This window comes from Papio anubis, unplaced genomic scaffold (assembly GCF_008728515.1).
Source record: "Papio anubis isolate 15944 unplaced genomic scaffold, Panubis1.0 scaffold360, whole genome shotgun sequence".
NCBI classification, from domain to species: Eukaryota; Metazoa; Chordata; class Mammalia; order Primates; family Cercopithecidae; genus Papio; species Papio anubis.
In genome coordinates this window covers 61,313-87,415 of record NW_022163747.1, presented here as the reverse complement: position 1 = coordinate 87,415, position 26,103 = coordinate 61,313, and the positions used below count along the sequence as shown (strand labels likewise).

The following is a 26,103-nucleotide window of genomic DNA, read 5'->3' as shown; positions in this document are numbered from 1 at the left end:
TGAGTAAGTCAGGAGTCAGGCACAGGTCTTCTGATTCCATTGCTATAGACAGAATAAAAACTTGCTTTCCAGAAGAACAATACCTAAAGTTCATCTGTTCGTTGAAGGATTATTATGTTCTAGGCATGGTGACAAGCACTACACACAACCCACACACAGAGCTATATATGTATCTCTGTGTGTGTGTGTGTGTGTGTGTGTGTATCTGGTTAAGAGACATCCTTTATCTAAATAAGAGCTGTTTGTGTTTCTTTTTCTGTGAATGTATGTTTAGTTTCTTATAAGGTTGTTGTTGTTAATTTATACTAGCTCTGTATTTTAGGAATATAAATCTTTAGTCTGTGATATGGTGTACATCTGTTTACTAGTTCGTTATTTATCTTCTAATTTTGCTTATGAATCTTTTACCCTGAAACTTTGTAAAATTTTTATATAATTAGATCTATCTATCTTTCCTTTATTGATTCTGGACTTTGAATTGCAGTTAGAGAAAATTTCTCCACTCCCAGATTAAAGAGAAATTTATTTATATTTTGTTTTGGTACTTTTTGGTTTTAATTTTTATCTATAAATTTCTGATCTATTTTGAATCTACTCTGGTGTATAGTGTGAGGAATGTATCTAATTTTATCATTTTTCATACTGTCATTCAGTTATACAACATAACCTATTTAAAAAACCAGCTATTCTTCATTGCTTTGAGATATTCCCTTTGTTCATTTGGTCAGCTCATGTAATCTTAACAAACCTATAAGTTAGATAGCATTATTTACAATTGGATTGACGAGAAAATTCAGGCCCAATGACTTGTCCAAGGTCACATTGCTGGTCAGTGATAAAAGTGGGAGTTACAGATAGGTCTTCATTACCGTGGATCAGGGATTTTCGTCACTACATTATAGTTCCTAATAGTTTGACCCTCAGCTCACTGTTTTAAGCAGATATGGAAGCTATCAGCATTCCAATGGTGTACATAAGTTAGCAGAGATTACAAGAAACCCTTTGCCTTTTCAAGAAACTTAGAGTAAAATGGCTAGCGCTCATATCAGATCCCATTGGCAGATGGGATCATTGTGAGTGAGGCTGCAAGGCATTGAGTAAAACCTGAGTGGGCAAACACAGGGACAGAATGGCAGGAGTATTTAGAGCCTGCCTGATGCTCACTTTTTCCATCTCCTGGGAAAGTATAACTTAAATATTAGTTCAGGTAATACTAACTGCTGTAACAAATACTAAAGTTTGGTGACATAACAGGTTAAGGGTTTATTCCTGAATGTAATTCCAATCCATGTTGGGGAGTAGGAGGATTCTTCTCAGCCATTGAGGAAGCCAGGCTTATAGGAGCTCTGTATTTTTTAAACAGCCTTATTAAACTACAGTTCACCTACCAGGCAATTCACCCATGTAAGTTTACAATTCATGGATTTTTGTATACTGCATTATGATTTTTAAGGTTATGGTAAAATATATAATCTCAAATTTGCTGTATTAGCCACTGTAAGTGTATAATTCAGTAGCATTAATCATATTCACAATGTTATGCAACCATCACCCCTTTATTTCTAAGACTTTTTATTACCCCAATACAATCTCTGTATGCGTTAAGCAATAACCCAATTTCTCCCTCCCCAAAGTACCTGATAGCCTCTACTCTCTATCTCTACAAATTTTCCTATTCTAGATATTTCATATAAGTGGAATCATATTTTTTCATGCAATTACCTTTACCAGAGATATTTACTCTTTGTATGGCTTTGGGTTACTGTCCATTGTCTGTTCATTTCAGCCTGAAGGATTCCCTTCTTATAGTCAGGTCTAGTGATATCAATCAGCTGTTGTTTATCTAGGGATATTTTAATTATTCCTTTATTTTTGAAGAAGTTTTTTGCTATATATAGAGTTCTTGGTTAACAGTTTATTTGTTTAGGCACTTATATATGTCATCTCACGGACTTTAAGTCTCTGCACTTTGTGATGAGAAATATGCTTTGAATCTTACTGAGAATACCTTTACTTGACAAATAATTTCACTCTTCATTTTCAATATTTTCTTTTTGTTTTCAGCTATAAACATTTTGTTGATAGGGTATCTCAGCACGGGTCTCTTTATGTTTACTCTGCTTGGAGTTTCTTGAGCATCTTGGATGGGTAAATTTATGTCTTTCATCAAATTTGAGAAGTTTTAAGCCATTATTTCTTCAAATAGTCATTCTCGTTCCTCATCTCCCTATTTTTTTTCTGGGAATCCCGTAATGCATATATTGGTCACCTGCATGATGTTCCACAAGTTCCTTATGTTCTGTTTACTTTCTTCTCCTCAGACTTGATAATTTAAATTGTCCTACATTCAGGTTTGCTCATTTTTTCTTTTACCTACGCAGATTCTCTAGTGAAGTTTTCATTTCATTTATCTTACTTTTTAGCTCCAGCATTTATGTTTGGTTCCTTTTTACAATTTTTCTTTACCAATATTCTCACTTTGTTTATACATTTGTTTCCTGATTTCTTTTAATTCTTTGTCCATGTTTGTCTTTGAGCAAATTTAAGACGGTTCTTTTAGTCTTTGTTTACTAAGTGCAATGTCTGGGCTTCCTCAAGAATAGTCTCAGTTCTTTCTTTTTCTTGTTCCTTTGAATGGGCCACAGTTGCCTGTTTCTTTTTACACTATGTGATTTACTTTTTGTTGTTAAAAACTGGGCAGTTTTGTATTGTAATGAAGTAACTCTGGAAGTTAGATTCCCCCTCTTCCTCACATTTACCTGTTTCATTTTTGTTTATTTATTTATTTATTTCTAGATTTGTGTTGTTGAAGGCTATAGTAGTCCTTCTGTTATTATTATTATTATTATTATTATTATTATTATTTTGTTTGAGACTGGGTGTTGCTCTGTCACCCCGACTGGAGTGTGGTGTCATGGTTATTGCTGACTGCAGCCTCCACTTCCTGGGCTCTAGCGATCCTCCCAACGTAGCCACCTGAGTAGCTGGGACCACAGGTGCATGCCACCATGCCCAACTAATTTTTGTATTTTTGGTAGAGACAGGGCTTTGCCATGTTGCCTAGGCTAGCACTCCATTTGTTTAGGTGTTTTTCCAAACTATTTTTGTAGGGACTATTTTTTGTCGTGCATCGTCATTGAAACCTATGCTAATTTAACTCATGTTCAGCTAATGTTTGGACAGCAATTTCATTGAATGTTAAAAGTTAAAAAATGACAACAACCACCAAAAGAAAAAATAGTCACACACTTCTATCACATTTTTAGATTGGCTCTGTGCTGAGGCACTCCTTAAACAGTTAGCCAGATGTGCACTTAACTTAGGGATCAGTCTGACATGTAAGCTTTAGGTCTCCACTAGTATTTTGTGAGCATGTGTCTTGTATGCACATACCTTTCTAAATTCCTCCACGTGGATACTTTTGAATGTCCTTATTTCTAAAGGAACCCCCGCCCAGCTTTTGCTTCCAGATTCAGACAGTCTGTTTTATTTCTTAATCCATAATCATTGCCTTAGGCATTGTGGTTTGTTAGTTTGTCTTGCAGCATCTTGAAAGAGTGCCCATCACTTTTCCAATCTGCATTCTGAATCGAGTAGAACATACATAAATACCTTATATCAGGCCTTCAAATAGCCCTCAAAGAGGTTAGGACAGATATACACAGTAATTTGTCAATAAGTTTTGCTTAGCTCATTCTGGAATCAGGTACTGAGGTCTCACACTAGGAATACAGGCTGAGACTACTTTAAGACTTACACTACTTTAGGATTGCCACTGCTCTGCGGTGAGGGATGTAACAAGTACAAGTAAAAATAGCAGAAAACTACTTTCCTATTATTTTCAAGTGGCTTTTTATTGATTTAACATTTACATGATTCATGTAAGCCTTTGAATGCTTTCCAGAGTTCTGACAACATTGATTATGACAGTTCCTGCTTGTTTTTCTGTGTTTCTTTGGGGGCATAAGAGCTTGAAGCTGCCCACTCCTCCATTTTATCTGGTTTCCTCTATCATTCTTAATATATTTATTCCAAGGTTTCCAGCGGTGTCAGCAAGCACTGGAAAATGAATGTATGAAGAAAATTTAAGTATCACACAGGACATGTTTTTGAGTCAGGCCTGGGAATGCAAACAATATTAGTATCCGTATTTCATTGGCTAAAAATGATGCACATGCCCCCACTTCATTGCAGTGGAGTTAAAGAATATAGGCTAGTGGTGTTCCCAGGAGAAATAAAAAATAGATTAAGTGAACAACCAGCCAGCTTCTGCTACAACTTGCATACAATTAATATCCTTCTACAACTAGAGTTGTTTCTTTGAGAAAGAGCTGTGACTGGTATCAGGCAGGAACCTTGTTCCTGTTGGGGTTAGGCTGTCAGCTTTAATAATCTTTAGAGAAGATTTATTCCAATTTACTCAGTGTTGGGACTTCTGATGCCCAGAAATTGGGGGTCGGGGGGGAAGGAGTATGGCCAAACTTAGTACCAGAGCTGAGATAAGAGCCAACTAGAGTGTTTGCCTCTCATCTATACCATTGACATTCAAACATTTTTTTACCATGACCTAGAGTAAGAAATAACTTTTTGTCACAACTCAATGTATACTTTCATGCATTTTATCTAGAAAACTTTTATAAAACAGTACTGATGTGGGTAGTGCTTATGACTATTTGTCAAATATTTCAGCTCCCCACATTCTGTCACATTGTAGAATTGCATTTTCTTGTACCCTTTGTAGTTATTAATGATGATGTGATATGTACGGCCAAGGACATGTGAGTAAAGCAATATGGGTCATTTTTGGGGGAAAACTTTAAGAGCTTGTACACAGTTCAGAATGTTTCAATCATAAAAGCACAAAAATAAAGCTTCTGTAACCCTGGGTACCCCATTGAGGATGATGTACAGCAGAGTCCTCAGGAACCCCCTGGTAGGCAAATATGATGAGTGAGAAATAAACTTTTATTCTTTTAAGACACTGAGATTTAGGGTTTGATTTTTGCCATACTACAGCATAGCCTATGCTGACTGATACAAATACTTAGCTTTACTTCATTCTGTATACTCTTATAGTTGATATTATTATTCTATTTTGTTTTATTTTATCTTTCAACGCTGGCTGGAAGCTAGTGAATGGGTTTTATGACTTAGTAATGGGGTTGCAAGTTGAAAAATACTACTCTGTGCATTTCCACTTGTCCCACAGGTGATCCCATCTCCAAGCTCCTATAAAGCAATATTAACACCTCCCATCTCTCTACAGGATTGTGGTTATGGAGAGGGTGGAGATGCCTACTGCACAGCCTGCCCTCCTCGCAGGTACAAAAGCAGTTGGGGCCACCACAGATGTCAGAGTTGCATCACCTGTGCTGTCATCAATCGTGTTCAGAAGGTCAACTGCACAGCTACCTCTAATGCTGTCTGTGGGGACTGTCTGCCCAGGTGAGCCTGCTTTATGAGACCAAGCTTGTCTGGGCTTTTCTAGCTGTTGGAGGTCTCTCCCATCCTCAGCTTTCAGAACCTAGTTGAAGTATTCTACCTATCAACATAATATTCAGTTTAAGCTCCAAGAAGAGAGAAGTGGTGTCTTCCCAAGATCCCTCTATAAAGTGCTTAGCACATTGTCAGTCACAGATGAGTACTTGACAGCTTTTTCATCATCATTCTCAGCCGAAGACCAAAGTTCAAGGTAAATCTCACTGTAGACTTAAAAGAAGCTATGATGTACTTGGTAGCAAAGCAGTGCACCCCTCTCTTGTGGAATTAGGTCTCCTTTTGGCTACAAGGTGTGATGAATGGGGGAAGAAGTAGAGTGTCTGCCTGGGTCTCTGAGTCAGAATAAGACACAGAGGCAGATAACTCAGAATGAGGGGTGGGCACTTACTTTCAGGTTGGCAAGATTCTTAGGAGCTGCTTTCCCAGGACGAACTGGTCCACGTTCATTGCTTGTTTGATCACCCTGCCATTCCTAATTGCTCTGAACACAGGTTCTACCGAAAGACACGCATTGGAGGCCTGCAGGAGCAAGAGTGCATCCCGTGCACGAAGCAGACTCCCACCTCTGAAGTTCAATGTGTGTACCCAGTTCTCTTCTTCCCTTTTCTCCACATTCCATGGGGTGGCAACAAGATAGGGTAGTAAATACTTCCCCTATCCCCTCATACCTTTTCATGTAGAGTAGAGTAGCAAGGTAATCAGATTAGAATTCTCGTTTTACAACATATTATTTTTGCAACTCTGTGCAAATCATTCAATCTCATTGAACCTCATTTCCCACCTCTGAAAAAAGGGTGAGTCATGATAATCATTTTTCTTCATACTTTCTGTGGGTGTCTAGGTCTAATGATAAAATGGATATTAGGAAGCACTTTACAAATTATAATATTTGTACACTTATGAGGTATTACTATTATACAAAGTATGTAGGAGCCCTTAGAGCTGAGGACTTGTAAGAGGCTGAATGAAGAACCAGGGTCCAATCTATGCCTATATCACTATCCATTTATCAGGTCATCTGTCTTTTTTGTCTACCATCTATTTGCTTACTTACTATTTTAAAATTAGTGATATATTTTTTAAATCATGAAAAATTTCAAACATGTAGAAATATTTTTTAAGTGCAGAAAAATGTAAAATTAAAATGCAATTACCCAGCATCTATCCAAAGTTAGTAAATCATAGCATTTTGCATATTTGCTTCAGATTTTTTAAAAGAATGAAGATTCCACAGAGGTAATGGAATTCTCTTTTAGATTCTCGCAGAGTCCTGTTACCTCCCTACCTCCTCAGATACAACCACTATCCTGAAATTGTATGTATTCTGTTGGTAGGCTATGCTACAGTAACAAACAAACTGCAAAATTTCAGTGAATTTATACAATAAAAGTTTATTCTTTTTACTGTGCAAAGGCCTTCCTACATCATTTGACCATGCACTCTAGACCATATGTCTTCCAGGTCGATGATACAGGGGAAGAGATGGAGGAGACATATTGGTTCTTAACTGCCTCAGTCTGGAAGTGACACATGTCATTTCAACTCACAGTTCATTGGCTAGAAGTACTCTTATGGCCTTACTGCAAGGGCATAAGGGGAACACATGGGAGTATGTGGATAATTGGTGAGCACCATGCCTCTGCCATACTCTCCACTAATGTTTTAATACTTGGGTTCTTTTGTGATATATGTGCATATTCATAACCGATATATGCTATTATTATGTATTTTATAATGTTTTATAGAAGCGATATCAAGCTCTATGTTCTGTTTCTCAACTTTCTTTTTCCCCTCTATATTATTCATACTGATCCATAAAGGTCTCTAAGTGTTGTAAGATTTTAGGATTATATCATGATTTGTCTATCTTGTGCTCTACTGATGAATGTTTTAGCTTGTTTCCATTGATCTGGATTGTATAATTAGATGTGGCATAGAAAGATCATAGGATATGTGCATCTTCGATTAATTGTACTAATTTGTACATACCAGCAGTATATACAAATTCTTTTGCCTTGTTCTTCATGATTTTGCCTGCTCTAGAAAGAAGCAAAATGAGCATAGCCACCCTAATTGGGGAAGGCCCTAAGGAGAAGGGTGACAGCCTGAGGAAGTCCAGGCCCAGGGTCAGTGTGATTGTTTACTGCCCACACTAACTGACTTCCCCCATTTTTCTGTCTCACAGGTGCCTTCCAGTTGAGCTTAGTGGAGGCAGATGCACCCACAGTGCCCCCTCAGGAGGCCGCACTTGTTGCACTGGTGAGCAGCCTGCTAGTGGTGTTTACCCTGGCCTTCCTGGGGCTCTTCTTCCTCTACTGCAAGCAGTTCTTCAACAGACATTGCCAGCGTGGTAAGGGTGGCTGTTTCATGTTTCACATGAATGAGGAACAAGGCTCTTATTGGCAGAATAGAGGAATGTTCTGGGGTTGAGAGATAATGGGCCTTTTCTACTATGCTTGAAAACCCCATGAATAGTCTTCTGTTGGCCTGGGGAACTATCTGGGGCTGCAATAGAAAGCATGGGACTTCAGAGATTACTGAAGCCAACCCTGAGAGTTTAGCAGACCTAGTTCATTATGTTTCAGGGGTTTTTAAAGGAACATGGTATGGTGGGAAACCCCTCAGGAAAGGAATCTGGAGACCTAGGTTCTACATTTACCTCTAAATCACCATGAAACCTTAGACAAGTCATCTAGCCTCTTCAGACCTCTTTCTTCTTAATCTTTAAGATAAGAGACAGGATTGGATTTGTTGATTTCTGAGATTTTTTCCAATTCTTTATATCTATACTAGTAGGTATAAATTATAAAGCATGTCATGAATGAGGAAGGCTCGGCTATATCTGAGATACGACTGTAATAAAAGTGATTGAGGTCTAAGGCAACTGCTATTAGTATAATAACTTCACAAATGGGGATAACTGAAAGCCCTATGTCCAGAGGAGTCGGCAAACCTAGACTTTTTCCCTCAGATAATACTGATGTCCAAGAGGTCTAGTCCAGTCCGTATCAGATGGCCATGCAAAATTCCAGATGGAAAATCATATTTAAAGTCACAATAACATTGTTATTTCTATTAAGCACAACTTTAGCTACTAGACAAGAATGGGGGACAGAAAATCCAGCTCACTGAGGGAAAAGATGGAGGAGGTGGGAAGGTGGCTGGTCAGGACCAGGCAAAGAGTTAGAACTCCAGCCAAGAGTACCAAGGTTCAGTGCAGCTTCAGTGCCATTAAGGGAACTGAGAGTTAGGCAGGGACACTGAAACAGGAACTCAGATCAGAGAATGAAGTTGATTTATAAGAGGGAGGATAAAGTTCACTAGATAAAAGAGTGCTAAGGACTCCTTTTCATCTTTGTGTCCAAAGCAGCAGTATTTGTGTGGGAAGATCCTGCTAACGTAAATTTGCCTTAGTCAGTTTGGCTCTGGGGCCTAGCAGTTGATCTTGAAAAGCCCAAGAAGTATATTTGGTTGTGCCCTGGCTTAATTGGAGATGAATATAGCATTTCATGGGCTGCAGGATACACGGGGAACACTGTTGTCCCTTTATGATTTTTCTCAAAGTCTACTTCTTGCTAGCTCCTGGGATACTGTGACTCAGGGTAGACATTCCTGTTTCTGACTTTGGAGGCCAGTGTCCCAGATAAGAGTTGTTGCTTAGGCCCTGGATGTGTGGACATGAAACATGAACAATGAAGCATTTGGACTCCAGGGTCAAGAAGATGAAAAGGAGAGAATATCAGAGAGCTGCTTCCGGAGAGGAGAGATGGGTAACCCTTTTCTGCTCTCCTTCTATCCTGAAGATAATAATGTGGTAACCTGCTTGGAATATGAAGGCAGGCAGTTTCCTCACTGTTTTTATAAGGGGTAGGAAGGCTAAACATTTCCTCACTTTGGAAAACTTTTTCAGGAGTCACTGACTTATACACATACAGGGATGAGATGTATGTGTGAATTAGATCCAATGTAAGATTGCAAGAGAGAAAAGTAGCAACTGTGGCAAACTAGAGAGCACATCCCTTATCAAAAGGGGAATCCCACTACTTGGCTCCAGCTCTTTGTAACCACGTGGAAAAATTTAATGTTGCAAGATCTTCTACATTTTCAAGAGAATTTAGAAATCTGGATTTTTTTTACTGAAATTGTGTAAAACATAGTCAATGAATTTGAATAAAGAACAAAATCACAACCAAAGCAAAGAGGCCAAACACATCCCATAGGTTCTCAGTTTGTGACCTGATGTTGAATTGGACCCATGCATAAAGGGGATATTACTTTTCTATCATGGCCATAACAAATTACCACACATTTAGTAGCTTATTATCTCACAGTTTCCATAGCTCAGAAGTTCAGTAGGCTTAATTTGGTCTCTGCTTAGAGTCTCAAACAATGCCAAAATTAAGATATTAGCAGGGCTGTGTTTCTTTCTGGAGTCTCTGGGAGAGAATCTGTTTGCTTGATCATGCACAAAGGTGGCAGAATTCAGGTCTATGCAGTTAAAGGACTTAGGTCCCATTTCCTTGCCAGCTGTAAGCCTCTAGGGCCACTTACATTCTTTGACTCATGGCCCCCTTCTATTTTCAAAACTAGCAATGGTGAGTTCTTCGCATGCCACATCTCTCTGATACTCTCTATCTCCTCTGCCTTCCTCTTCTGCTTTTAGGGACACAGGATTACATTGGATCCATAAAGTAATCCAGGATTCTCTCCCTATTTTGAGATCCATAACCTTAATTCCATCTGCAGAGTCTAGTTTGCCATATAACTTAATGTACATAGACATAAGACCAGACCAAATGGCAAGGGAGACGGTATCAAATTCCTGTTTCCCACAAAGGTGTCCTTTTCTCTAGAGAAATTGATTATTTTCCCTGATCCAGTACCAGGTAGCCTCAATCTGATACCCGAATGTAAGTATGTTTCTGAACTGTGTCACCTCAGCCTGGTGCTACGTGCTCTAGTCCCCAGGGAGAGGAAGGGAAGAATCAGCTCCCAGACTTTTCCCTATCTTGTGCTCAGTACCGAGTGCCCAGTTGAGAAGAGCCCCTGCTTTTGGGTAACCCAGTGGCTTTCTGCTTCGAGGTGCAGGAGGTTCGCTGAAGTTTCAGGCTGATAAAACAGCAGAGGAGGAATCTCTCTTCCCCATGGCACCCAGCAAGGAGACCAGTCCTGAGCCCCAAATGAGTGAGAGCATCTTTCAGACCCAGCCACTTAACCCTATCCTCGAGGACGACTGCAGCTCGACTAGTGGCTTCCCCACACAGGATTCCTTTACCACGGCCTCCTGCGCCTCAGAGAGCCACTCCCACTGGGTCCACAACCCCATCGAATGCACAGAGCTGGACCTGCAAAAGTTTTCCAGCTCTGCCTCCTATACTGGAGCTGAGACCTTGAGGGGAAACACAACCGAAAACACTGGAGACAGACTGGAGCTCAATGTGACCTTTGAAGTTCCCAGCCCTTAACTCTAATGAGGTGAGCTGGAAAGGTGGATCAGAAAAAATAAAAACAACAACAGAAAACAAAACAGAAATTAAGGACTAGCCTCAAGGAATTCCCCTCTGGAATATTATTGTTTACTAGGAGTGGAGGAACAGCAGAAAGCTAGGAACACTTGTGGGTGGAGGGGCAACAGTGGTGATGCTATACTTTTAAGCCAGATAGATATCACACTTCTGGGTCTGCAGCTGTCAGGGAACTGGCAAGGTTGTCATGACACCAGTCTCTCCATTCTGGCCTTTTTCAAGCTGTCTCAGGGCGCCACTATCTAATGGTCATATTCAGGTATCTCCCTTTATGTGTACAAGCAACATAGCACAGTAGAAAAAAATATATACAAGCCTTGTCATCTGGAAACCCTACATTTCAAATCAACCTCCATTCCCTAATAACTATACAAACCTTGTGCGTATATCCCTTCATTTTACGTTTTACAGAGGCAGGAACTGAGACACAGAGAGGGAAAGTTAGTTTCTCAAAGTCACAGAGCAAATTAGTGGGCTAGAACTGGGCAAGAATTACATTTTAGAGTTGGTCCAACTCCACCATTGCAACCATTTGATAGCCAATGTTGGTTTCTCAAAGGCTTACGTAGCATGAGGTAGAAGAGTAGGTAGATTCCCAGTTTTCAACTAACCAAATATCTTGCACTGTTCAATTCTGTATTTCTTCAGTTAATACATTTTCAGCTCTCCCAATGTCTTCCCTGCTCCCTGCATCCAACCTAAGAAAATGTGAACAAATGTACATTTGAAAGTCATAAGTGATATCAAATTTGAAAGTTATAACTGATATCAAATCAGTCAACTTAGGTACCTTCAAGGTTATCTAGTCCAGTTCTTCTTCCAAGGCTTGGGTTCATTTTATAATATCCCCACTAAGAGTTTGTGTAGTCCTTGCTCACATACTTGAGGTGGCAGAGGGCTGACTACTACTCAATGTATATTACAACATATACAATTGTGACTGGTGGATTTGAGCTCAATGTAAGAAAGAGCTTTCCCTATAGTACCCGCCTATCCATCCTGGCTCTGTTCCTTGTGCCAGACAGACCTCATCAGTTTCCTGTGCTTTAAGATAGCCCTGCAGAGGCTTGAAGACAACATTGCCTCTCTGGAGAATACCACTTTAGGTTCTTCTAAAGTATGTGGAGCTTAGAACTAAACCCATCTTCAGGATAAATGGTTTCACCAATGTAGAATAGGGTAGAATTGTCATATCCCTATCTAAGTAATGTGTTTCTACTATTACATCCTCAACCATTGGCTTAACCTGTGATATTTGGAGGGGTAGAGAGAGAAGGGTACTCGTGACATTTACCCACATGTTTCTAACTTGATCTGCTCCCTCCCTAAGTCTCTTTGGCTCCTGGCAGCCAGTTGTTCTCTCTGGACTCTGCTTCCTTGTTGCTATACCACAACAGCAGTAGGGGCCTGAAATGGGGTGTCCGCAAGAGCTAATACTCTACAGATGTGGCATATCCTGTCCCATAACACCAGAATACTCTACAGATGTGGCATATCCTGTCCCATTCACCAGGACTGATCTGGAGCATTTCTTGCTTCCCTGTTGTAGTCTGGGGAGCCAGATTCCACATTCATGGGACTACCAGATATGTTCCTAGCTCAACTTGATTATAGAGAAGAGGAGAGAGGACAGTGAATGAGGTAGGGTTTCCATGCCTGCATTTTTGGTCAGATAAGCCTCTCAAAATTGTGTCAGCACATCTACCTAGCATTTTAGGGACAAAATCAAGCCCTTCTCCCCTTTTAGCTCCTCCACACAGCCTCCCTCCTCAACATACATACACACACACACACACACACTCACACACTCACACACACATATACATACACACACACACGTATTAATATCTATCTTGGGGGAGGCTGGTGCCATAATTCACAAGCTCATGTCTCAGACTGCTGCGTTGCAGCATGAGGCAGGGCAAACATTTTCCCTTTAGATCCCTGGGGCCTCACCCTGTATTTGAGGTGCTCACCACCCTCAGCAGGGAGAAGGGTTGATGTTTGCCATTTTGGAACCTTAAATAACATTTCTGAGTCAAAATAATCTTCCTTCTGGGGCCTGGGTTCCCCAAACTACACCCAAGCAGTCCCTCAAAGACAGCCCCCAATCCATTTAAGGACATCTGAGTATGCATCTTTCTATTGAAATGTCAATTCAATTCCAGCTCTCTCACCACTGTTCCCCTTTGATTCTTTCTCAATCGTCTTTTTGCCTTTAGCTCCCACCTATACATCTCATGCTCAGAGAAAAACAAGCTCCTTGGAGGTTGTATTCTTTATTACCTGAGAATCTGTCTGAAACTTGTACAGCTAGTTCCTGTCCCACAAGTATTAGGTGGTTTATTAAGTACATTAGACAGAATGTGCACTTCATCACCAGGTTCTCACTCTGGCAAAAGAGTGTTCTCTACAGCAAGAGTTTTGCTTTTAGAATTTTATTAAATACATCTTTTGGGTTAGTCCATCTGCAAACACTGATTAAGGGCCCCTGGGGCAACCAGTTGATCAGATTACTAAAAGCACTTGGGAAAAAGCAAAAAGGTCCCATTGTACTGGACTGAGGATTAGATGCAATTGAAATACAAGCCGGTACCAAGCAAGCAGTCTGGCCCCACACAGGTATTAGCAAATATGTGGTAACCAAGGTTTTAGGCCTTGGCCTTTAGGTTTGCTGTTTTGGGTTTTTTGGTTTTTTTTTTTCTGCAATAGCAACAGGTTATTCTTATCTCACTGGCTTACACTGATTGTGTTTATACCTTCTGGTAGAAGTAGTATCCAGACAGAGGATTATTGGATTTGAGCAGACTGCAGGTATTCAAAGGTTGCCATGTGGCTGGCAGTGGTTCAAGCTCACATTTAACACTGCCACTCTAGAGGAAAGATAATGATTGTAACACAGTAATAATAATAATAATAATAACAACAAAAATGTGATAAAGTGACAGAGTAAACCTTCTTCAGTGTGCTTGCTCATGGCATGAATGTTATGTGAACAGCCCAAGTCATACCCAGCATCACCTTAATGCCAACTTTTTGAGGTTCAGCAATTGGAGGCGGCAATTGGCTTTGCATTTTAGGGTATTTTGGGTAAAGGTGAATTGAAGGATGTTTTTCTTTATAATTTCTGTTTGGCCAGGGCAAATGTCATAGTTGAGTATTTGCTTCAGGAGAGTTTTTTTTACAGATTTCCTTTTCAATGCTGAGACTTATTTCTTTGAGCACTGTGCTTTTATGTATCTTTCTACAAAGGGGTTATTAGTGGAAGCACAAAGTACATTTGATAAAAACATATTCAACATACCCTTGAGCCTAAACAATAGTTAAGTTGTCTCTAAATGAACTAGCCAAAAAAAAAAAAAAAAAAAAATGTAGTTTTTGTTTGTAAGGAAGGGGAGGTATTTGCTGAGAATGAATTTTTGTTTTGTTTTGTTTTTTGTTTTTTGTTTTGTTTTCTTTTTTTGGATTACTGTTTTTCTCTCCATATACTTTGACTTGGATTTTGACAGGAGTGAGTCTGGGAAAACAATTTTTTCCTCCAAGATTCTCAGATCCAGGCTAGGAAAGGATTCAGCACTACAGCATACCCCTCCACAACATACAGCCCTGTCACATTGAGATCATAATCCCTTCTGTCTCCCTCCTCCCTACCAACCTCACCTTACTAGCTAGGTCTTCGGTGTTTTACATTGAATATTGGTACATTTTAATTATTTTTTTCTCATAAATGGTTTATAGAGATTTTGTTAAATCTTGAGCTATATGCATGTGTAGATAGTGACAGGGCTGTGTTTGTTTATGATACTCTGCAAACATTTCATATTGGCCAATAAACATAAATATATCCAAACACCTTGTTTATTCCTCTACTTTCAGAGAACCTGGTGAATCATTTTGCTCGTGTGTCTTTTCTCAGCGAGCACAGCAAAAAATGTGTTTTTGATCATTGGACGTGACATCAGTAGTGATGGAATTCACTGACTTGTCACACAGGAGATCTGGGTTATAGTACAAGCTCTCTTTCTTTTTCTGAAATTGTTTATGCCATTTATATTCTTCTCTGAGATAAGAATCTCCTAGAAACTGTTGTGTTCTAAACTAATACTTATCAAACAGGGTTCCATGGTCCTAAGGGAACTGTGTACGTCTTCTGAGGTCTGCAAAATCTTTAGGAATTTGATTGTATGTGTGTGTGTGTGTGTGTTTTCATTTTGTTCATAATTTCTTAAAATACAAGCATATTCTAGCTAGACTTGTTAAGAGTACTGCCTTACCCTTTCAGGGCCTGTATTTGTGTTGATAATCTTACCAAGTGAAAGAGACCACCTAAAGAGACACTATTTAATTTTGAATGCTATACTTTACTATAATTTAAGAGGTAGGAAAATCAAGTTTCCTTCCATCTTTAATATTCTATAATCTTGACAACAACACATGCTGGCAAGCATATGGAGAAATGTGAAACCTCATATATTGCTGGTAGAATTATAAAATGACATAGCCACTTTTGAAAACAGTCTGGCAGTTTCTCTAAAAGCTAAAGCTAGAGTATGGTCCAGTAATATTACTCCTAGATATATACTCAATATAATCAAAAACATATGTACATACAATACTTGTATACAAATATAAAAACATTATTTATAATATCCAAAAAGTGGAAACAACCCAAGTGTCCATCAACTGATGAATAGATAAAAAGTTGTGGTATATACATATAATAGAATACTATTCAGCAGTAAAAAATATTGAACTTTTGACACATGATACATTGTAGATGAACCTCAAATCATGTCAAGTAAAATAAGTCAGATACAAGAGACCATATATTGTATGATTCCATCTATATCAAATGTCCATAAAAAGCATGCTAATCAAGACAGAATGTAGATTAATGGTTGCCTTGGAATGGCCATGAGAGAAAAAATTAAATGTTAGTAGGCATAATGGATCTTACTTAAAGGATAAAAATGTTCTAAAATTTAGTTATGGTGATGTCTGCCCCACTCAATAAAGTTAATAAAAATCATTGACTTGTATACATGAAATTATGAATGAATTTTATAATATGTAGAATATTCCTCAATAAAGCTGTTTTAAAAAATATTCTATGATTACTGATCTCTGAGTAGACTACTGTTGCTTTACTAATTTACTTTCTAAAAAACATTCATAACCAGGGTTGATTCCATAATCAATCTCTTGCTCTCTCTTTCTCTCTCTCTCTCTCTCTCTCTCTCTCTCATACACACACACACACACACACACACACCCCACTTAATTGCTCAATTCAGTGCAAAAGAAAGAGACACAACTTGAGTCCTATTCAGTTCTCTTCTTTTTAGTCTCTCTACACCCTACATAGCCTAGAGAAAAGAGGGAGAGAAAGCATCTAGGCAGAACTTAGAGGAGGAAGACTTAGAAGGTATCACTCAAACCAAAGGAGAAAGGACAGAGGAAACCACTAAGGCTTAGGGGTGTGTATAGGAAAAGATATATTGGGAAGTACTATCACAGGCTGTAGAAGGGTTTGTTGAGGGAACCACTACAGAATGGGGGAGAAGTGACTGGAATTACCAGGAGGTAAGAGGCCAGGGCTTGTGTATTTATCATGCCTCTGAGAAAAGGCGTTTTTAAAATCCTAACTGGGCCTTGCATTCTCATTTGATAAAATTATGAATAGTGGTACAGTAGGAGAAATTGAATCCTCTGATTTATAAATGACAATAAAGGCATAGAAAGGGTTAGCACTTAGGCAACCCTTGTCTGTTTTGGAGTTCATTTCAGTGTGTGCCTGTGCCTGTCAAAAGGCAGTGAGTCCCCACTCTATACCCCAGAAGGACATGGGGAATCAGATCTCTGTGAAGAGATAGATCAAAGCACAAGACAAGTTATCAAACTGTCAAACAAGATTCTTAGGTGATTGTTAATAACCTTTTCACTGGGGACTAAAAACACTTCCATATTTCTGGGCTGGTATGATACTACTGCATTTTATGTTCTCAGTGTGATTGGCAAGTTTCTGTATACCCAGCAGTTAGTCTTTTAAGTCCTCAGAAATTGTGTACACATGAGTGTTAGGAGTTCACATGCTGCCTGTATGGACAAAATGGATCCCCACTGAAGGCAGCTGTGCGGTCATCTGGCTATCTTCTACAAAGCCTTTCTTCCTTGTGGTTTCCAGTGGGAGCGAATTACCTTCCTTAAGAGCGCCTTTCTAAGGAGTAGTGCAGTGAAAGAGAAGGTGGATGAAAAACCAATATTTAGTGATTATTGCTCATGTGCTTTTGTACTTCCATACTTTGTCTTATTTAATACTCATGATATTCCTAGGTGGTAGGCATCCTTTACAATCTTTATTTAACAAAAGAAGAAACTGAAGTTCTCAAAGGTTTAATAATTTTTCTGTGAATATACAGCCGCAAGTGATATGCTGAATTTCAGCCCAAGACTGACTCTGAGGCCCAGCACTGTCCACTATACCATAGCTGCCTCCTTAAGACAGGCCTCAAAAAAGAGGATGTTTATTCCATTGAGTCTCTCATAGCGTTCAGCTTGGAAAACTACATCAGACAGTCTCCCTAAGAGTTTCCAAGAACCACATACTAGTGTCAAAATATCATCAGTTATTATAAAATCAGTTATATAAAATCAGTTATTGAACTTATAAAAATGCAAAATACTCTGGAAAATCTGAGCAATAGAATCAAACAGGTAGAAGAAAGAAATTCATAGCTCCAAGACAAGGTCTTTGAATTAACCCAATCCAACAAAGACAAAAAATATATATAAGAAAATATGAGCAAAGCCTCTAAGAAGTCTGGGATTATGTGAAATGACTAAACCTAAGAACAATTGGCATTTCTGAGGAAGAAAAGAAATCTAAAAGTTTGAAAAGCTTATTTGGAGGAGTAATTGAGGAAAATTTCCTCAGCCTTGCTAGAGACCTAGACATCCAAATACAAGAAGCACAAAGAACACCTGGAAAATTCATCACCAATAGATCATCAACTAGGCACATTGTCATCAGGTTATCTAAAGTTAAGAAGAAGGTAAGAATCTTAAGAGGTGTGAGACAAAAGCACCAGGTAACCTACAAAGGAAAAGCTACCAGATTAACAGTATATTTCTCAGCAGAAACCCTGACTAGAAAGGATTATGGCCCTCTTAAAGCAAACCAATTATCAGCCAATAATTTTGTATCCTGTGAAAATAAAATTCATAAATGAAGGACAGATACAGACTGTTTCAAACAAATAAATGCTGAGAGAATTTGCCACTACCAAGCCAGCACTACAAGAATTGCTAAAAACAGCTGTAAATATTGAAGCAAATCCTGGAAACACATCAAAACATAACTTTTTTAAAGCATAAATTTAACAGGACATATAAAACAAAAATACAATTTAAAAAACCAAACCAAACAAACAAAAAACCAACATATAGAGGCAACAAATAGCCTGATGAATAGAATGGTACCTCGTATCTCGATACTAACATTGAATGTAAATAGCCTAAATGCTCCACTTAAAAGATACAGAATTGCAGAATGGGTAAGAATTCACTAACCAACTATCTACTGCAAAAGCAAGCAAGAGTAACTATTCTTATATCATACAAAAAAAACTTTAAAGCAAAAGCAGTTTAAAACGACAAAGAGGAACATTATAAAATGATAAAAGTCCTCATCCAACAGGAAAATATCACAATTCTAAACATATATGCAAATAACACTAGAGATCCCAAATTTATAAAACAATTACTAATAGACATAAGAAATGAGACAGACAACAACACAATAATAGTGGGAGACTTTAATTCTCCACTGACAGCACTAGACAGGTCATCAAGACAGTAAGTCAACAAAGAAACAATGAATTTAAACTACATCATGCAACAAATGGAATTAACCAATATATACAGAACATTTCATCCAACAACCACAGAACACATATTCTATTAAACAATGCAAGGAACTTTCTCCAAGATAGACCATGTGATAGGCCATAAAATGAGCCTCAATAAATTAAAGAAAATTGAAATTATATCAAGCACTCTCTAAGACCACAGTAAAATAAACCTGGAAATCAACTCCAAAAGGAACCTTCAAAAACATGCAAATACATGAAAATTAAATAACCTGTTCCTGAGTGAGCACTGGGTCAAGAATAAAATTAAGATGGAAACTAGAAAATTCTTCTAAATTAACTACAATAGTGACACAACCTATCAAAACCTCTGGGGTATGGCAAAGGTGGTGCTAAGAGGAAAGTTTATAGCCCTACAGGCTTACATCAAAAAGTCTGAGACAGCACAAACAGAAAATCTAAGGTCAGACCTCAAGAAAGTACAGAAACAAGAACAAACCAAATCCAAACCCAGCAGAAGAAAAAACGTATCCAAGATAAGATCAGAACTAAATAAAATTAAAACAAATAAACAAACAAAAAAAAAAAAATACACAAGAAAAATGAAACAAAAAGCTGGTATTTGGAAAAGATAAAATTGATAGATCATTAGCAAGATTATCCAAGAAATGAAAGAAAATCCAAATAAGCTCAATAAGAAATAAAATGGGAGATAATACAACTGACATCTCAGAAATACAAAATATCATTCAAGGCTACTGTGAACACCTTTATGCACATGTAAATAGAAAACCTAGAAGGGATAGATAAATTCCTGGAAAGATAAAACTCTCCTAGCTTAAATCAGGAAGACTTGGATACCCTTAACAGACCACTAACTAGATGCAAGATTGAAATGGCAATTTAAAAATTATCAACAAAAAAAGTCCAGGACCAGACGGATTCACAGTAGAATTCTACCAGACATTTAAAGAATAATTGGTACCAATCTTACTGACAGTATTCCACAATATAGAGAAAGAGGGAACCCTCCTGAAATCATTATATGAAAGTAGCATCTCCCTAATACCAAACCAAGGAAAGGACACAATCAAAAAAGAAAACTATAGACCAATATCCCTGAAAAACATAGATGCTAAGATCCTTAACAAAATACTAGCTAACTAAATCCAACAACAAATCAAAAAGATAATCAACCTTGATCAAGTGGGTTTCATACCAAGGATGCAGGGATGGTTTAACATACACAAGTCAATAAATGTGCTACACCACATAAACAGAATTAAAAACAAAAATCACATGAACATCTCAACAGATGCAGAAAAAGGATTTGACAAAGTCCAGGTTTTATGATTAAAACTCTCATCAAAATTGGCTTACAAGGAAAATACCTCAAGGTAATAAAAGCCATCTATGACAAATGCACAGTCAACATAATACTGAATGGGGAAAAGTTGAAAGCCTTCCCTCTGAGAACCGGAACAAAACAAGGATGCCTACTCTCACCACTCCTCTTCAACATAGTACTGGAACTCCTGGCCAGAAAAATCAGAAAACCAAAAGAAATAAAGGGCATCTAAACCAGTAACAAGAAAGTAACACTGTTAATGTTTGCTGATAATATGATTCTTTACTTTTAAAATTCTAAAGATTCTTCCAGAATGCTCCTAGAACAGATAAAATAATACATCAAAGTTTCCCAATATGAAACGAGGGTACACAAATCAGTAGCTCTTCTATACACCAACAGCGAACAGGCTGAGAATCAAATCGAGAACTCAACCCTTTTTACAATAGCTGCAAAAATTTTTTAAATACTTAGGAGTATACATAACCATGAAGACAAAATACCTCTACAAGGAAAACTACACAACACTGCTGAAATAAATTAGAGATGACACAAACAAATAGAAACATCCCATTCTCGTGGATGGGTAGACACGATATTGTGAAAATGACCATACTGCCAAAAGCAACCCTCAAATTCAATGCAATTCTCATCAAAATACAACCATCATTCTTCACAGAATTTGAAAAAATTTCTAAAACTCATATGGAACCAAAAAAGAGACGGCATAGCCAAAGCAAGACTAAGCAAAAAGAACAAATCTGGAGGCATTACATTCCCTGATTTTAAACTATACAATAAGGCTATAGTCAACGAAACACCATGGTACTGGTATAAAAATAGGCACACAGACCAATGGAATAGAATAGAGAAATCAGAAATAAACCCAAGTACTTACAGCCAACTGAACTTTGACAAAGCAAACAAAAACTCAGTCTGGGGAAAGGACACCCTTTTCAACAAATGTGCTGGGATAACAGGCAAGCCCCATGTAAGAGAGTGAAACTGGATCACCACCTCTCACATTATATAAAAATCAACTCAAGATGAATTAAGGACTTAAATTTAATACTTGAAACTAAAACATTTAGAAGATAACACTGGAAAAACCCCTTTAAACATTGGCTTAGGCAAGGATTTTATGACCAAAAACCCAAAAGCAAAAACAAAAAACAAAACAAAAAATAAAAAACAAAGATAAATAGTTGGAATTTAATTAAACTAAAAAGTTGTGCATGGCAAAAGAAACAGTGAGCAGAGTGGCAGAAAATCTTCACAATCTATACATCTAACAAAGGACCGTATCCAGAATCTACAAGGAATTCAAACAAATCATCCAGAAAGAAACAATCCCATCAAAAAGTGTGTTAAGGACATGAACAGACAATTCTTAAAAGAAGATATACAATCATCCAAAAAAAACATAAAAATGATAAACATGACTAATGATCAGGAAAATGCAAATCAAAACCACGATGTGATACCAACTTACTCATGCAAGTCCACAACCAAAAAATCAAAAATGAGATGTTGGCATGGATGCAGTGAATAGGGAACACTTCTACACTTCTGGTGAAAATCTAAGCTAGTACAACCACTATGAAAAACAGTGTGGAGATTCCTTAAAGAACAAAAGTAGAACTATCATGTAATCCAGCAATTCCACTACTCAGTATCTACCCAGAGGAAAATAAGTCATTATAAAAAAGATACTTGTGAAGCCCATCGCAGTGCAGCAAAGTTGCTATAACCATTCTGCCCCTCTAAATTCTTCCTCTCTGGGCAAGGCATCTCTGAAAGAAAGGCAACAGCCCCAGTTAGGGGCTTAAAGATAAAACCCCCATCTCCCTGGGACAGAGCACCTGGATGAAGGGGCGGCTGCGGGTGCAACTTCAGCAGACTTAAACTTTACTACCTACCAACTCTGAAGAGAGCAGTGGATCTCCCAGCACAGTGCTCGAGCTCTTCTAAGGGACAGACTGTCTCCTCACGTGGGTCCCTGATCCCCATGCCTTCTGACTGGGAGACACCTCCCAGCAGAGGTCGACAGACACCTCATAAAAGAGAGCTCCAGCTGGCATCTGGCGGGTACCCCTCTGGGATGAATCTTCCAAGAAAAAAACAGGCAGCAATCTTTGCTGTTCTACAGTCTCTGCTGGTGACACCCAAGAAAACAAGATTTGGAGAGGATCTCCAGCAAACACCAGTAGACCTACACCAGAGGTGCCTGACTGTTAGAAGAAAAACTAACAAACAGAAAGGAATAGCATCAATATCAACAAAAAAGACATCCACATAAAAAACATATTTGTAGATCACCAACGTCAAAGACCAAAGGTAGATAAATCCTCAAAGATGAGGAATAAACAGCACAAAAAGGCTGAAAATTCAAAAACAAAACAAACAAACAAACAAACAAACAAAAAACAGAACACCTCTTCTCCTCCAGCGGATCACAACTCCTCACAAGCAAGGGAACAAAACTGGACAGAGAACAAGTTTGATGAATTGCCAGAAGTAGGCTTCAAATGACGGGTAATAAAAAACTCCTTCTAGCTAAAGGGGTATGTTCTAACCCAATTCAAGGAATCTAAGAACCTTGAAAAAAGGTTAGACAAATTGCTAACTAGAATAACAAGTTCAGAGGAGAACATAAATGACCTGATGGAGCTGAAAAACACAGCACAAGAACTTCGTGAAGCATATACAAGAATGAATAGCCAAATTTATCAAGCAGAAGAAAGGATATCAGAGATTGAAGATCAACTTAATGAAATGAAGCATGAAGACAAGATTAGGAAAAAAAGAATAAAAAGGAACAAACAAAGTCTCCAAAGAATATGGGACTATGTGAATAGACCAAACCTATGACTGGTGTACCTGAAAGTGACAGAGAGAATGGAACCAAGTTGGAAAACACTCTTCAGGATATTATCCAGGAGAACTTCCCCAACCGAGCAAGGCGGGCCAACATTCAAATTCAGGAAATACAGAGAACACCACAAAGATACTCCTCGAGAAGAGCAATCCTAAGACACATAATCATCAAATTCACCAAGGTTGAAATGAAGGAAAAAATGTTAAGGGCAGCCAGAGAGATAGGTCGGGTTATCCACAAAGGGAAGCCCATTAGACTAACAGCGGATCTCTCTGCAGAAGCCTAACAAGCCAGAAGAGAGTAGGGGCCAATACTCAACATTCTTAAAGAAAAGAATTTTCAACCGAGAATTTAATATCCAGCCAAGCTAAGCTTCACAAGAAAAGGAGAAATAAAATATTTTACAGACAAGCAAATGCTGAGAGATCCTGTCACCAACAAGCCTGCCTTAAAAGAGCTCCTGAAGGGAGCACTAAATATGGAAAGGAAAAACCAGTACGAGCCACTGCAAATGCATTCAAAATTTTAAAGACCATCGACACCATGAAGAAACTGTGTAAACTAACAGGCAAAATAACCAGCTACCATCATAAGTACAGGAAGAAATTCACACAATATTAGCCTTAAATGTAAATGGGCTAAATGCCCCAAGTAAAAGACACACACTGGCAAATTGGATAAAGAGTCAAGACCCACTGATGGGCTGTATTCAGGAGACCCATCTCACAAGCAAAGACACACTTAGGCTCAAAATAAAGAAATGGAGGAATATTTACCAGGCAAATGGAAACCAAAACAAAGTGGTGGTTGTAATCCTGGTCTCTGATAAAACAAACATTAAACCAACAAAGGTCAGAAAACACACAAAAAAGGGCATTGCATAATGGTAAAGGGATTAATGCAACAAGAAGAGCTAAGTATCCTAAACATATATGTACCCAATGCAGAAGCTCCCAGATGTATAAAGCAAGTCCTTAGAGACCTTGAAAGAGACTTAGGCACCCACACAGTAATAGTGGGAGACTTTAACAACACATGTCAATACCAGACAAATCAATAAGACAGAAAATTAACAAGTATATTCAGGACTCGAACTCAGCTCTGGACCAAGTGGACCTAATAGAGTTCTCCAGAACTCTCCACCCCAAATCAATAGAATATACATTCTTCTCAGCACCAGACTGCACTTATTTTAAAATTGACCACATAGTTGGAAGAAAAACACTCCTCAGCAAATGCAAAAGAATGGAAGTCATAACAAACAGTCTCTCAGACCACAAAGCAATCAAATTAGAACTCAGGATTAAGAAACTCGCTGAAAACTGTACAACTACATGGAAACTGAAGAACCTTCTCCTGAATGACTACTGGGTAAATAATAAAATTAAGGCAGAAATAAAAAAGTTCTTTGAAACCAATGAGAACAAAGATACACATACCAGAATCTCTGGAACACCTAAAGCAGTGTTAAGAGGGAAATTTATATCACTAAATATGCACAGGAGAAAGCGGGAAAGATCTAAAATTGACACACTAACATCAAAATTGAAAGAACTATAGAAGGAAGAGCAAACAAATTCAAAAGCTAGAAAAAGACAAGAAATAACTAAGATCAGAGCAGAACTGAAGGAGACAGAAACATGAAAAAACTCTTCAAAAAATCAATGAATCCAGGAACTGTTTTTTTTTTAAAAAAAAAAAAAAGATTACAAAATAGATAGACCTCTAGCCAGATTAATAAAGAAGAAAAGAGAGAAGAATCAAACAGACACAATAAAAAATGATAAAGGTGATATCACCACTTATCCCACAGAAATACAAACTACCATCAGAGAATACTGTAAACACCTCTGTGCAAATAAACTAGAAAATCTAGAAGAAATGGATCAATGCATAGAAACATACACTTTCTGAAGTCTAAACCAGGAAGAAGTCGAATCCCTGAATAGACCAGTAACAAGTGCTGAAATTGAGGCAGTAATTAATAGCCTACCAACCAAAATAAAGCCCAGGACCAGACGATTCACAGTCAGATTCTACCAGAGGCACAAATAGGAGCTGGTAACAATCCTTCTGAAACTATTCCAAAGCATAGGAAAAAAAAAAAAAAAAAAAGAATCCTTCCTAACTCATTTTATGAGGCCAGCAAGATAGTGGTACCAAAACCTGGCAGAGACACCACAAAGAAAATTTCAGGCCAATATCCCTGATGAACATCAATGAAAAAATCATCAATAAAATACTGGCCAACCAAATCCAGCAACACATCAAGAAGCTTATGCACCACAATCAAATCAGTTTCATCCCTGGGATGCAAGGCTGATCCAACATATGCAAATCAATAAACGTAATCCATCACATTACAGAACCAATGTCAAAAACCACATGACTATCTCAATAGAAGCATAAAAGGCCTTCGATACAATTCAACACCCTTTCATGCTAAAGACTCTCAATAAACTAGGTATTGATGGAACGTATTTCAAAATAATAAAAATATTTATAAAAAACCACAGCCAATATTATACTGAATGGGCAAAAGCTGGAAGCATTCCCTTTGAAAACTGCCACAAGAGAAGGATGCCCTCTCTCACCATTCTTATTCAACACAGTTTTGGAAGTTCTGGCCAGGGAAATCAGGCAACAGAAATAAATAAAAGGCATTCAAATAGGAAGAAAGGAAGTCAAATTGTCTCTGTTTGCAGATGACATGAATGTGTATTTTACAAACCCCATAATCTCAGTCCAAAATCTTAAGCTGATAAGAATCCTCAGCAAAGTCTCAGGATACAAAATCAACGTGTAAAAATCACCAGCATTTCTATACACTAATAAGAGACAAACAGAGAGCCAAATCATGAGTGAACTCCCATTCACAATTACCACAAAGAGAATAAAATACCTATGAATACAACATACAATGTATGTGAATGACCTCTTTAAGGAGAACTATGAGCCATTGCTCAAGGAAATAAGAGAGGACAA

At 38.1% G+C, this 26,103-nt stretch overlaps 1 protein-coding gene across 1 annotated transcript; it reads left to right on the top strand.

Annotated features, from left to right (window-relative positions):
- Positions 1-5,182: 5,182 nt before the first annotated feature.
- LOC116273100 (tumor necrosis factor receptor superfamily member 27-like) lies at positions 5,183-16,130 on the top strand (the record flags this gene model as incomplete). The annotated part of the gene is made up of 4 exons (XM_031662039.1): positions 5,183-5,445; positions 5,991-6,076; positions 7,685-7,849; positions 10,582-16,130. Coding segments are annotated over 4 exons (897 nt in total), but the record flags the coding sequence as incomplete, so codon positions are not given.
- Positions 16,131-26,103: the final 9,973 nt, after the last annotated feature.